At 41.7% G+C, this 13,562-nt stretch overlaps 1 protein-coding gene across 3 annotated transcripts in view; it reads right to left on the bottom strand.

Annotated features, from left to right (window-relative positions):
- The window catches only part of rgs12b (regulator of G protein signaling 12b), a 94,738-nt gene that overhangs the window by 18,249 nt on the left and 62,927 nt on the right, over window positions 1-13,562 (bottom strand). For all 3 annotated transcript variants that reach the window (XM_073862453.1, XM_073862455.1, XM_073862454.1), the window contains exon 5: window positions 2,544-2,565. In XM_073862453.1, the coding sequence (XP_073718554.1) occupies window positions 2,544-2,565 (22 nt within the window). The remainder of the gene's footprint in view (window positions 1-2,543; window positions 2,566-13,562) is intronic.

The following is a 13,562-nucleotide window of genomic DNA, read 5'->3' as shown; positions in this document are numbered from 1 at the left end:
ACTATTTATCTGACACTCTTAAAGTAAAGTATGGAAACATTGCAGTTTAAAAAGCTAGATTTTTACATATGACTCAGAATGTTTGGCTTATATTTGTATTGAATGAACCACTGGACGAGGAATAAAATACAAACCTTAAGATGTCTGTATTGTTTGTTTAGTAAAACTAGCGCTGGGCAAAGATTAATCGCGATTAATCGCATACAAAATAAAAGTGATTTGTAACATAATATACAAGTGTATTATGTATATATAAATACACACACGCACGCACGCACGCACACACGCACGCACGCACGCACACACACACACACACACACATTCATGTATTTAAGAAACACATGTGTATTTATTTATATTTGTATACATTCTATATTATATATACATTTTTAAATAAATAAATAAATATATATGTATATATATATATATATATATATATATATATATATATATATATATATATATATATATATATATATATATATAAACAATTCTAAAATGTATACATGTATGTGTGTGTGTTTAAATATAATAATTACACACACACATATATTATCCAAAAATTTACCTTTTTTGTATGCGATTAATCGCGATTAATCTTTGCCCAGCACAAGGTTACGTTAATGAAATTATAATGTTTAATAAATACATATTTAAGAGATTTTTGTTTTATTCATGTTCTCATATTCATATATCAAGCTCTGATGTTAGAAGCACCAGGGTTGTTCCAGCGGACGACTTTTCTATCTTCTTTTTTTGTGTTTGTTTTTGCACTCGATTGCTCACGTCGCCCCCTGGCGGTTTAAAGAATAGTGCAAGAGCGAACACGTCAACTATACAGTAAATGCCTCGTCCGTTTCTTGAGACGCGCGCACCATCAGCGGAGGCTCACGTTGCAGACCGAAGCGCGAGTATAAACAATACTTTACGTTTCGGAGGCATTCCCGAGAGTGAGTTGCCAGCGTATAACACAAATATACTGCAAACTATTTAGCACAAGAATAAGGTGCAGAATGTAAAATTCACACAAAGAAAATAAAAGGTTGAACTATGATATCAAAATAGATGACGCTTAGTAATGCAGGATATACCGGCAATACAAGTGGCTCCCTCTATTGTCTCAATCTGCTTTCAACGACAGATTGAAGACACCCTGCCATGTTGATAATTTATCCTGGAGCCGTTTCTAATGCATCTGATCCAGCCAGACTGTCTTGGCTAACTACATACTGATCTCAGGTTAGATCCTCTCTCACAGTCCTTACGTTAAGCATCTTGATAAGAACACAAACAAGCACTATTCCCCGTGCCCACACACGACCAAAGCACATTGAAAAAGAGATCACGTGACTGTAGAAGTAACAGCTCGGGTTAGTTCCTCACAGTTTTGCATGCGCACATTTGGCTCTCTGTGCCTTTTGTTATGCATGGGCTGATAGATCCATGGCTCTGGCTAGCAGCGTTAAGCAAACATTCGCAGAAACCCTGTCACATTCGCACATGCTAATTGGGGTATTAAGGGGGGAGAGGAAAGGGCAGTAAGTTAGGGCTTGGTCACTGCTGGGGATTCTTGGAACTAAAATACAGAGATTTGGCCCAAAAAAGCAACTCTGTAATGTAACAAGAATTACAAACAAAGGTGATGTTCCTTGTTTTGTGTACAAAAAGAGAGGAAGTTTGACTGAATGTTAAACAGACACATAATAAAAAATGCAGAATTTCTTTATATGCAATGATAAAGTATATATGTGGTGCTTTTAAAGAAAAGCTGCTCATGCTAAACATATCACAAACAGCATTATTCGCAGCTATTCCACAGAAGAACCATTTCGGGTTCCACTAAGAACCTTTTGGTCAAAGGCTTTTCTCCCTTTTTTAGTCTGTATTGCCTTTTCCACTATAAAGAACCATTTGTACAACAGAAAGGTTCTGTGGATGTTAAAGGTTCTTTATGGAACCATACATCCTGATAAAGAACTTTGAATTTAAAGAGAGAATAAACTGATCAAAAATGAAATCGCACATTGTTTATCTTTATAAAAGCTGTCTTGCTTATAAAAAATTAATCACAATAAGACTGTGTGCTATAAATGATGCACATTTTTGCAACAAGATGCTGCAAACATCTTATTTGATACAGAGGAGTCATTTAGAGAAATGGATAACACAAGGAAGCCAATCCTATCAGGGCAAACTAAAAGAGAGCCAAAAAGTGTTTGTTTTTCCTTCATTTGGGCAGAACTGTATCTGATTCAGATCCACAGATATAAACTAAATTAGCATTGAAAAACAATAAAAACACGCGAGCACCGAAGGCAACTGAGCAAACCCACAAAACATTTCATAAAACTAAAATTGAAGATCATCTCTGAGAGAATTAAACACCAGAATCAACAGACTGCATTCAGATGAAGTGAAACAGATAAAACCACAAACTCAGATTCAAGCCAGAAACAGAAAAGACGAGATGAATGAAGTTTTTGATGGCACACACACAAATGCGATTTGAGGTTGTAATATTGAAACTTTGATTGATTACTCACCACCATCGGAGACAGCCGCAGACTGCAAGAGAACACAGAGAGACATGTATGAGTGACTATCTTCAACACAATCAAAAACTGAAGTCTCCAACAGAGCAGGGTACTCTGGTGGCATGATACACACACCAGCTCTTCCTGTTTTACTGGTACGGCCTTTCTCAAACTCACACTCGGTGATAATGAGATGCATCAGGTATGTTTCAACAATACCCTGATATTGCAGACTCCGCCCGCAGTGACACATTAGGGCCGCCCCTAGTGTGATTTTGCCTCGGCATGCCACTGGGTTTAGTAAAAAGGTAGGATCCTTTTGGTTCAATGAAACATTTTGTTCAGTTTACAAATATTGAGTCATTCAAGAATATGAATAGATCAAAATGGTGATTTCCACTGCATCAACATCAAAACCTTTATTTTAATGACGTATTGCAGTGATGAATCGTCGATTGCAGGGTCAAATGATGCATTGCTACATGTACAACAGTGGTATTGAGGTAAGTGGATGTGTAAAGTATTTGTATAGGTTGGGTGCCAGATGAGTGATTTCCTTTAATGTGAGCTCAAAGGTCAGTCAGTGACGACATTCTCAGGAAGTGCGGGCCTTATATAGCTTATACACTATACCTTGGTTTCACAGAGAAAGCTTAAGGCTAGTCCTAGATTAAGACACATGTTTAAGCGGTCTCAACTGAAAAATATAGCTGCAAGCAGCAATGGCGGGCCCTCGCACGTTTTTTTACCGCTACACGGTGCCTCCGAGAAACGACGCAAAGTGGGCACGTGCATCAAGTGGGTAAATATCAGTGGACTATTTCATGTTGCTACTGACCAATTTGGGTACTGTAGGTAAAAGAAACCCCACATTTTAGACAAACGGGGGCGCTAGTGAGCCACTAAATAGACACGCCTTTATCTGACCTTTTTGTCGACACGTAACAGCCGACAACTCTCATGTGTGTGCCAAATTTAAAGTTAATCTAAGCACGCAAAGAGCCTTAAACATGCCTGAAATTAAAGTAAAGTTTAAAGCATTGCCATGGCAACAGCGTTCGAGATGTCAAAAATTCCTTCGCAATTTAGCATCTACAATGTCTCAGCATCATGTTGACCACTTTTGGTGTCAATCACAAAAACATTCTAAGAGAAGTATTTAAAAAAACATCACATGGAACTGTCAAAAAAATCAACCTTTGTGACTGCAACACTTCCTGGCGCCTGGTGGTGGCGCTATACCCGAGACTCACAATAGGCACATCGATGCAATCAGAATCTTCCGACGAACAAACACCCCGTGTGTCATCATAAAAAGACATTTTTTACCTTAGATATTAGACACTTCCTGTCTCTCTGATTTCGCCATGAATTTGTCGCCTCGCCATGGCAGAACCGTTCGAGATATCAAAAATCCCTTCGCAATTTAGCAAGAACAATGTCTCGACATCATGATCACCACGTTTGGTGTCAATCCCATGAATCCCCTAGAAGGAGTATTCAAAAGTTCACAGTATGCATTTTTGAAACCATCCAAAATGGCTGACTTCCTGTGGGGCGGAGCTAAGAGGTTTGATTGTGAAAGTTGTTCGGGTCGATGAGATCTATATACGTACCAACTTTCGTACATGTGCGTACATGTTTCCCCGATTTGTGCACCAATATTTTTTTGCATTACAGGGGGCGCTACAGAGCCCTACTGCCACACAACCGTGTTCCAGCGTTTGCCCAGTCCTAATGGCCGACGACTTTGAGGTCTGTGCCAAATTTCCGGTGTTTTCGAGCATGTTAAGGTACCCAAAGTGCATGCCAAGTGCTTAAATATCCCTGAAAATGAAAGTAAAGTTTGACGTGTTGCCATGGGAGCAGCATTCGAGATATCAAAAATCCCTTCGCAATTTATCATCTACAATGCCTCAGCATCATGTTGACCACTTTTGGTGTCAATCGCATGAAAATCCTAGGAGGAGTATTTAAAAGAACATTGCATGGAACTGTCAAAAAATCCACCTTATGTGACTGCCACACTTCCTGGTGCCTGTTGGTGGCGCTATACCCGAGACTCACAATAGGCACATCGATGCGATCGGAATCCTTGGCCGAACATACATACTGCGTTTTTATCCCAATAAGACATTTTTTGCTTAAGATATTAGACACTTCCTGTTTCTCTGAATTCGCCATCAATTTGTCGCCTCGCCATGGCAACACCGTTCGAGATATCAAAAATCCCTTCGCAATTTAGCAAGTCCAATGTCTCAGCATCATGTTCACCACGTTTGGTGTCAATTGTATGAATTCCCTAGGAGAAGTATTTAAAAGTTCATGACTGACACACTTCCTGGCGCCTGGTGGTGGCGCTATACCTGAGACTCACAATAGGCACATCGATGCGATTGGAATCTTCAGACGAACAAACGCCCCGCTTGGCATAACAATAAGAATTTTTTTGCCTTAGACATTAGACACTTCCTGTTTCTCTGATTTCGCCACAACTTTGTCGCCTCGCCATGGCAGAACCGTTCGAGATATCAAAAATCCCTTCGCAATTTAGCAAGTACAATGTCTCGACATCATGATCACCACGTTTGGTGTCATTCGCATGAATCCCCTAGGAGGAGTATTTAAAAGTTCACTGCATGCATTTTTTAAACAATGCAAAATAGCCGACTTCCTGTTGGGCGGAGCTTAAATGTTAGAGGGCGAAAGTTGTTCGGGTTGATGAGATCTATAAGCGTACCAATTCTCGTACATGTGCGTACATTTTTGCCCGATCTGTGCATCAATGGTTTCTTCTTGCATTACAGGGGGCGCTACAGAGCCCCTGTGCCACGCCCGTTGTCCAGCCTTTGGTTTTCTGCAATGACGGACGACTATGACGTCTGTGCCAAATTTCAAGAGTTTTCGAGTATGTTAAGGCACCCAAAATCCCCAAAAGTGTTAAAAAAAAAAAAAATAAAAATTAAAAAAAAAATAATAAATATAGCTGCAAGCAGCAATGGCGGGCCCTCGCACGTTTTTTTACCGCTACACAGTGCCTCCGAGAAAACGACGCAAAGTGGGCACGTGCATCAAGTGGGTAAATATCAGTGGACTATTTCATGTTGCTACTGACCAATTTGGGTACTGTAGGTAAAAGAAACCCCACATTTTAGACAAACGGGGGCGCTAGTGAGCCACTAAATAGACACGCCTTTATCTGACCTTTTTGTCAACACTTAACAGCCGACAACTCTCATGTGTGTGCCAAATTTAAAGTTAATCTAAGCATGCAAAGAGCCTTAAACATGCCTGAAATTAAAGTAAAGTTTAAAGCGTTGCCATGGCAATAGCGTTCGAGATGTCAAAAATTCCTTCGCAATTTAGCATCTACAATGTCTCAGCATCATGTTGACCACTTTTGGTGTCAATCACATAAACAATCTAGGAGAAGTATTTAAAAGAACTTCACATGGAACTGTCAAAAAAATCAACCTTTGTGACTGCAACACTTCCTGGCGCCTGGTGGTGGCGCTATACCCGAGACTCACAATAGGCACATCGATGCGATCAGAATCTTCAGACGAACAAACACCCCGTGTGTCATCATAAAAAGACATTTTTTACCTTAGATATTAGACACTTCCTGTTTCTCTGATTTCGCCATGAATTTGTCGCCTCGCCATGGCAGAACCGTTCGAGATATCAAAAATCCCTTCGCAATTTAGCAAGTACAATGTCTCGACATCATGATCACCACGTTTGGTGTCAATCCCATGAATCCCCTAGAAGGAGTATTCAAAAGTTCACCGTATGCATTTTTGAAACCATCCAAAATGGCCGACTTCCTGTGGGGCGGAGCTAATAGGTTTGATTGTGAAAGTTGTTCGGGTCGATGAGATCTATATACGTACCAACTTTCGTACATGTGCGTACATGTTTGCCCGATTTGTGCACCAATATTTTTTTTGCATTACAGGGGGCGCTACAGAGCCCTACTGCCACACCCGTGTTCCAGCTTTTGCCCAGTCCTAATGGCCGACGACTTTGAGGTCTGTGCCAAATTCCCGGTGTTTTCGAGCATGTTAAGGCACCCAAAGTGCATACCAAGTGCTTAAATATCCCTGAAAATGAAAGTAAAGTTTGACGTGTTGCCATGGGAGCAGCATTCGAGAAATCAAAAATCCCTTCGCAATTTATCATCTACAATGGCTCAGCATCATGTTGACTACTTTTGGTGTCAATTGCATGAAAATCCTAGGAGGAGTATTTAAAAGAACATTGCATGGAACTGTCAAAAAATCCACCTTTAGTGACTGCCACACTTCTTGGTGCCTGTTGGTGGCGCTATACCCGAGACTCACAATAGGCACATTGATGCGATCGGAATCATTGGCCGAACATACACACTGCGTGTCATCCCAATAAGACATTTTTTGCTTTAGATATTAGACACTTCCTGTTTCTCTGAATTCGCCATAAATTTGTCGCCTTGCCATTACAACACCGTTCGAGATATCAAAAATCCCTTCGCAATTTAGCAAGTCCAATGTCTCAGCATCATGTTCACCACGTTTGGTGTCAATTGTATGAATTCCCTAGGAGAAGTATTTAAAAGTTCCTGACTGACACACTTCCTGGCGCCTGTTGGTGGCGCTATACCAGAGACTCACAATAGACACATTGATGCGATCGGAATCTTCAGACGAACAAACGCCCCGCTTGGCATAACAATAAGAATTTTTTTGCCTTAGATATAAGACACTTCCTGTTTCTCTGATTTCGCCACAACTTTGTCGCCTCGCCATGGCAGGACCTTTCGAGATATCAAAAATCCCTTCGCAATTTAGCAAGTACAATGTCTCGACATCATGATCACCACGTTTGGTGTCATTCGCATGAATCCCCTAGGAGGAGTATTTAAAAGTTCACCGCATGCATTTTTTAAACGATGCAAAATAGCCGACTTCCTGTTGGGCGGAGCTTAAATGTTAGAGGGCGAAAGTTGTTCGGGTTGATGAGATCTATAAACGTACCAATTCTCGTACATGTGCGTACATTTTTGCCCGATCTGTGCATCAATGGTTTCTTCTGAATTACAGGGGGCGCTACAGAGCCCCTGTGCCACGCCCGTTGTCCAGCCTTTTGTTTTCCGCAATGACGGACGACTCTGACGTCTGTGCCAAATTTCAAGAGTTTTCGAGTATGTTAAGGCACCCAAAATCCCCAAAAGTGTTAAAAAAAATAAAAATAAAAATAAAAAAAAAAATAATAAATTCGAGCAAAAACAATAGGGCTTCGCACCTTTCGGTGCAGGCCATTCTGGCCTGCTCCTCGGTGCTCGGGCCCTAAATATAGCTGCAAGCAGCAATGGCGGGCCCTCGCACGTTTTTTTTACCGCTACACGGTGCGTCCGAGAAAACGATGCACGGCGTGCAAGGGCATCAAGTGGGTAAAATATCAGTGGGATATTTAATGTTGTTTCTGAGCCATTTGGGGACTGTAGGTAAAAGAAACCCCACATTTTAGACAAACAGGGGCACTAGTGAGCCACTTAAGAGACACGCCTATGTCTGACCTTTTTGTCAACACTTAACAGCCGAAAACTCTGATGTGTGTGCCAAATTTAAAGTTCAACTAAGCACGCCAAGAGCCTTAAACATGCCTGAAATTAAAGTAAAGTTTGACGCATTGCCATGGGAACAGCGTTCGAGATGTCAAAAATTCCTTCGCAATTTATCATCTACAATGTCTCAGCATCATGTTGACCACTTCTGGTGTCAATCGCATGAATCCCATACGAGGAGTATTTAAAGGTTCACAGCATGTAACTGTCAGCCTTAAATATGTGTAAAAATGAAAGTAAAGTTTGATGCATTGCCATGGGAACAGCGTTCGAGATATCAAAAATCCCTTCGCAATTTATCATCTACAATGTCTCGGCATCATGTTGACCACTTCTCGTGTAAATCGCATGAAAATCCTAGAAGGAGTATTTAAAAGTTAACTGTATGCAACTGAAAGGCTTAAATATGCCTTTAAAATGAAAGTAAAGTTTGACGCGTTGCCATGGGAACAGCGTTTGAGATATCAAAAATCCCTTCGCAATTTATCATCTACAATGTCTTTGCATCATGTTGACCACTTCTCGTGTAAATCGCATGAAAATCCTAGAAGGAGTATTTAAAAGTTAACTGTATGGAACTGAAAGGCTTAAATATGCCTTTAAAATGAAAGTAAAGTTTGACGCGTTGCCATGGGAACAGCGTTTGAGATATCAAAAATCCCTTCGCAATTTATCATCTACAATGTCTCGGCATCATGGTGACCACTTTTGGTGTCAATCGCATGAAAATCCTAGAAGGAGTATTTAAAAGAACATTGCATGGAACTTAAAAAAAAATCCAGCTTTGTGACTGACACACTTCCTGGCGCCTGCTGGTGGCGCTATACCCGGGAGTCACAATAGGCACATCGATGCGATCGGAATCTTCAGACGAACAAACACCCCGCGTGTCATCACAATAAGAAATTTTTTGCCTTAGATATTAGACACTTCCTGTTTCTCTGATTTCGCCACAACTTTTTCGCCTCGCCATGGCAGAACCGTTCGAGATATCAAAAAACCCTTCGCAATTTAGCAAGTCCAATGTCTCGACATCATGATCACCACGTTTGGTGTCAATCCCATGAATCCCCTGGGAGGAGTATTTAAAAGTTCACCATATGCATTTTTTAAACAATCCAAAATAGCCGACTTCCTGTTGGGCGGAGCTAAAATGTTAGAGGGTGAAAGTTGTTCGGGTCGATGAAATCTATATGGGTACCAACTTTCGTATATGTGCGTACATTTTTGCCCGTTCTGTTCCCCAATGTTTGTTTTTGCATTACAGGGGGCGCTACAGAGCCCCCCTGCCACGCCCGTGTTCCAGCCTTTGCCTCGACCTGATGGCCGACGACTCTGATGTCTGTGCCAAATTTCAAGAGTTTTCAAATATGTTTAGGCACCCAAAGTGCCCAAAAGTGTTAAAAAAAATAATAATAAAAAAAATTAAAGCTGCAAGCAGCGATGGAAGGGCCCTCGCACGCATGTGCACCGCTACCCTATGCTATTAGTAAAGCAGTTAACCAGGGGGATCTTAATTATAGTGGGCAAATATAGGTGGATATTCAAAGGGAAACTGATGTGCCACACCGCCTGTGTGCAGCAGGTGGCGCTGTGACTGTAACTGATTGTTGTTATATTAATGTGTTCAGGCCGGGACCCTTATCAAAAGTGTGAAGTATAGGGCAGATCGGATAATGTATGCCTGAATTGCAACAGATTCCTGTTTCATGGCGAAACATCACTCTTTGCCAGGCCGTCACGGACACGCCCTTCAACGAAAAGTCAAGATCTTCGTAATTTTTCATCGCAAAGGGCTTAAGATCAGTCTCACCTGATATGATAATGATTTGATTAAATCTCTGAGAACAGTAAATCACAGTGTAAAACAAGGCATTTCCTGCTACCTTTAGGTGGCGCTAGGACTGAAGCTGAATATTGGCATTGAAATGTGTTCAGGCCAAGACCCTTATCAAACATGTGAAGCGTGGGGCAGATTGGACATTGTATGCCTTAGTTATAAAAACGTCCTGTTTCATGGCGAAAACGCTGATATTTGGCAGGTCGCCACGGACACACCCTCCAACGAAAAGTCAAAAGCTCCGCAATTTAACATCGCAAAGGCCTTTAGATGAGATTGACCAAATATGATGACGATCTATTAAAATCTCTAGGAGGAGTTCGTTAAAGTACGAAGCCTGGAAATGACAAAATTTGCACATAAATTACAGCAAAAATTCAAAATGGACGACTTCCTGTGGGGTTTAGAGCTTCGCTCCAAGAGACTTTTTTGTAGGTCTTGGGGTGATATATGACCCTACCAAGTTTCGTTTCTGTAGGATTTTCGTAGTGGCGGGGCTGTTCTCTTGAAATTTTGCAGGTGGCGCTATCGAGCCATTTCTGAACGCCCACTTCTGGCGCCTATGACACGTGTAAATTTTTGCCACTTCTGACGTGTGTGCAACGTTTTATGACTTTTTGAGCTTGTTTAGCCTGTCAAAAATGCGATTCATTTAGCGATACTTTGCGAGGCTGCCACGGACACGCCCTTTAATGAAAAGTCAAGGCCGTTGCTCTTTATCATCACACAAGGTCTTGAGATTACACTGGTGAAATATGATGTTGATATGTTTAAATCTCTAAGAGCAGTAAGACACAGCATAAAACATGGTATTTCCTGCTGCCTCTAGGTGGCGCTATGAGTGTTACTGAATTATGCCATGTTGATGTGTTCAGGCCTGGACCCTTATCAAACGTGTGAAGTCAGGGGCACATCGGACAACGTATGCCTGAATTACATCAGCTTCCTGTTTCATGGCGAAACATCAAATTTTCCCAGGCCGCCAAGGACACGCCCTCCAACGAAAAGTCAAAAGCTCCGCAATTTAGCATCGCAAAGGCCTTTAGATGATACTGACCAAATATGATGATGATCAGAGTAAATCTCTAGGAGGAGTTCGTTAAAGTACGACGCTTGGAAATGTCTAAAAATGACAGAGAAAATTCAAAATGGCCGACTTCCTGTGGGGTTTAGAGGTTCGCTCCAAGAGACTTTTTTGTAGGTCTTGGAGTGATAGATGATCCTACCAAATTTCGTATCTGTACGTTTTTCGTAGTGGGGGGGCTGTTCTCTTGAAATTTTGCAGGTGGCGCTATCGAGCCATTTTTACACGCCCACTTCTGACGCCTATACTACATGTAAATTTTCGCCACTTCTGACGCGTGTGCAAATTTTCATGAGTTTTCGGTTATGTTTAGGCCCTCAAAAATGCAATCCATTTCGGAGAAGAAGAAGAAGAAGAAGAAGAAGAAGAAGAAGAAAAATAATAATAATAATAAACGGAGCAAAAACAATAGGGTCCTCACACCCTGGTGTGCTCGGGCCCTAATAATAATCCGAGCAAAAACAATAGGGCTTCGCACCTTTCGGTGCAGGCCATTCTGGCCTGCTCCTCGGTGCTCGGGCCCTAAATATAGCTGCAAGCAGCGATGGCGGGCCCTCGCACGTTTGTTTACCGCTACACGGTGCCTCCGAGAAAACGATGCACGGTGGGCAAGTGCATCAAGTGGGTAAATATCATGCTGCTACTGACCCATTTAGGTACTGTAGGTAAAAGAAACCCCACATTTTAGACAAACGGGGGCGCTAGTGAGCCACTAAATAGACACGCCTTTATCTGACGTTTTTGTCAACACTTAACAGCCGACAAATTTGATGTGTGTGCCAAATTTAAAGTTAATCTAAGCACACCAAGAGCCTTAAATATGCCTGACATAAAAGTAAAGTTTGACACGTTGCCATGGGAACAGCGTTAGAGATGTCAAAAATTCCTTCGCAATTTAGCGTCTACAATGTCTCAGCATCATGTTGACAACTTCTGGTGTGAATTGCATTATTTCCCTAGAAGGAGTATTTAAAAGTTCATTGCATGGAACTGAAAGGCTTCAATATGCCTTTAAAATGAAAGTAAAGTTTGACACGTTGCCATGGGAACAGCATTCGAGATATCAAAAATCCCTTCGCAATTTATCATCTACAATGTCTCAGCATCATGTTGACCACTTTTGGTGTCAATCGAATGAATATCCTAGAAGGAGTATTTAAAAGAACATCGGATGGACCTGTCGAAAAAATCCACCTTTGTGACTGACACACTTCCTGGCGCCTGGTGGTGGCGCTATACCCGATACTCACAATAGGCACATCAATGCGATCGGAATCTTCAGACGAACAAACGCCCCGCGTGTCATCACAATAAGACATTTTTTGCCTTAGATATTAGACACTTCCTGTTTCTCTGATTTCGCCATGACTTTGTCGCTTCGCCATGGCAGAACCGTTCGAGATATCAAAAATCCCTTCGCAATTTAGCAAGTACAATGTCTCGACATCATGATCACCACGTTTGGTGTCAATCCCATGAATCCCCTAGAAGGAGTATTCAAAAGTTCACCGCATGCATTTTTTAAACAATCCGAAATAGCCGACTTCCTGTTGGGCGGAGCTTAAATGTTAGAGGGCGAAAGTTGTTCGGGTCGATGAGATCTATATGTGTACCAACTCTCGTACACGTGCGTACATTTTTGCCCGATCTGTGCCCCAATGTTTGTTTTTGAATTACAGGGGGCGCTACAGAGCTCCCTTGCCACGCCCGTATTCCAGCCTTTGCATGAGCCTAGTGGCACGCGACTCTGACGTGTGTGCCAAATTTCAAGACTTTTCGAGTATGTTAAGGCTCCCAAATTAGCACAAGTGTTGAAAAAAATAAAAAAAAAAATAATAATAAATTCGAGCAAAAACAATAGGGCTTCGCACCTTTCGGTGCAGGCCATTCTGGCCTGCTCCTCGGTGCTCGGGCCCTAAATATAGCTGCAAGCAGCGATGGCGGGCCCTCGCACGTTATTTTACCGCTACACGGTGCCTCCGAGAAAACGATGCACGGTGGGCAAGTGCATCAAGTGGGTAAATATCGGTGGACTATTTATGTTGTTACTGACCCAATTGGGGACTGTAGGTAAAAGAAACCCCACATTTTGGACAAACGGGGGGCGCTAGTGAGCGACTTAAGAGGCACACCTATGTCTGACCTGTTTGTCAACACTTAACAGTTGACAACGCTGATGTGTGTGCCAAATTTGAAGTTAATCTAAGCATGCCAAGAGGCTTAAATATTCCTGAAATAATAGTAAATTTTGATGCGTTGCCATGGCAACAGCGTTCGAGATGTCAAAAATCCCTTCGCAATTTATCATCTCCAATGTCTCAGCATTATGTTGACCACGTTTGGTGTCAATCGTATGAATATCCTAGAAGGAGTATTGAAAAGTTCACTGCATGCAACTGAAGGGCTTAAATATGCCTTTAAAATGAAAGTAAAGTTTGACGCGTTGTCATGGGAACAACGTTCGAAATATCAAAAATCCCTTCGCAATTTATCGTCTAC

Source organism: Misgurnus anguillicaudatus, chromosome 3 (assembly GCF_027580225.2).
Source record: "Misgurnus anguillicaudatus chromosome 3, ASM2758022v2, whole genome shotgun sequence".
Lineage (NCBI taxonomy): Eukaryota > Metazoa > Chordata > Actinopteri > Cypriniformes > Cobitidae > Misgurnus > Misgurnus anguillicaudatus.
Note: the sequence above shows the minus strand (reverse complement) of the source record. Positions and strands in the feature narration are given on the sequence as shown.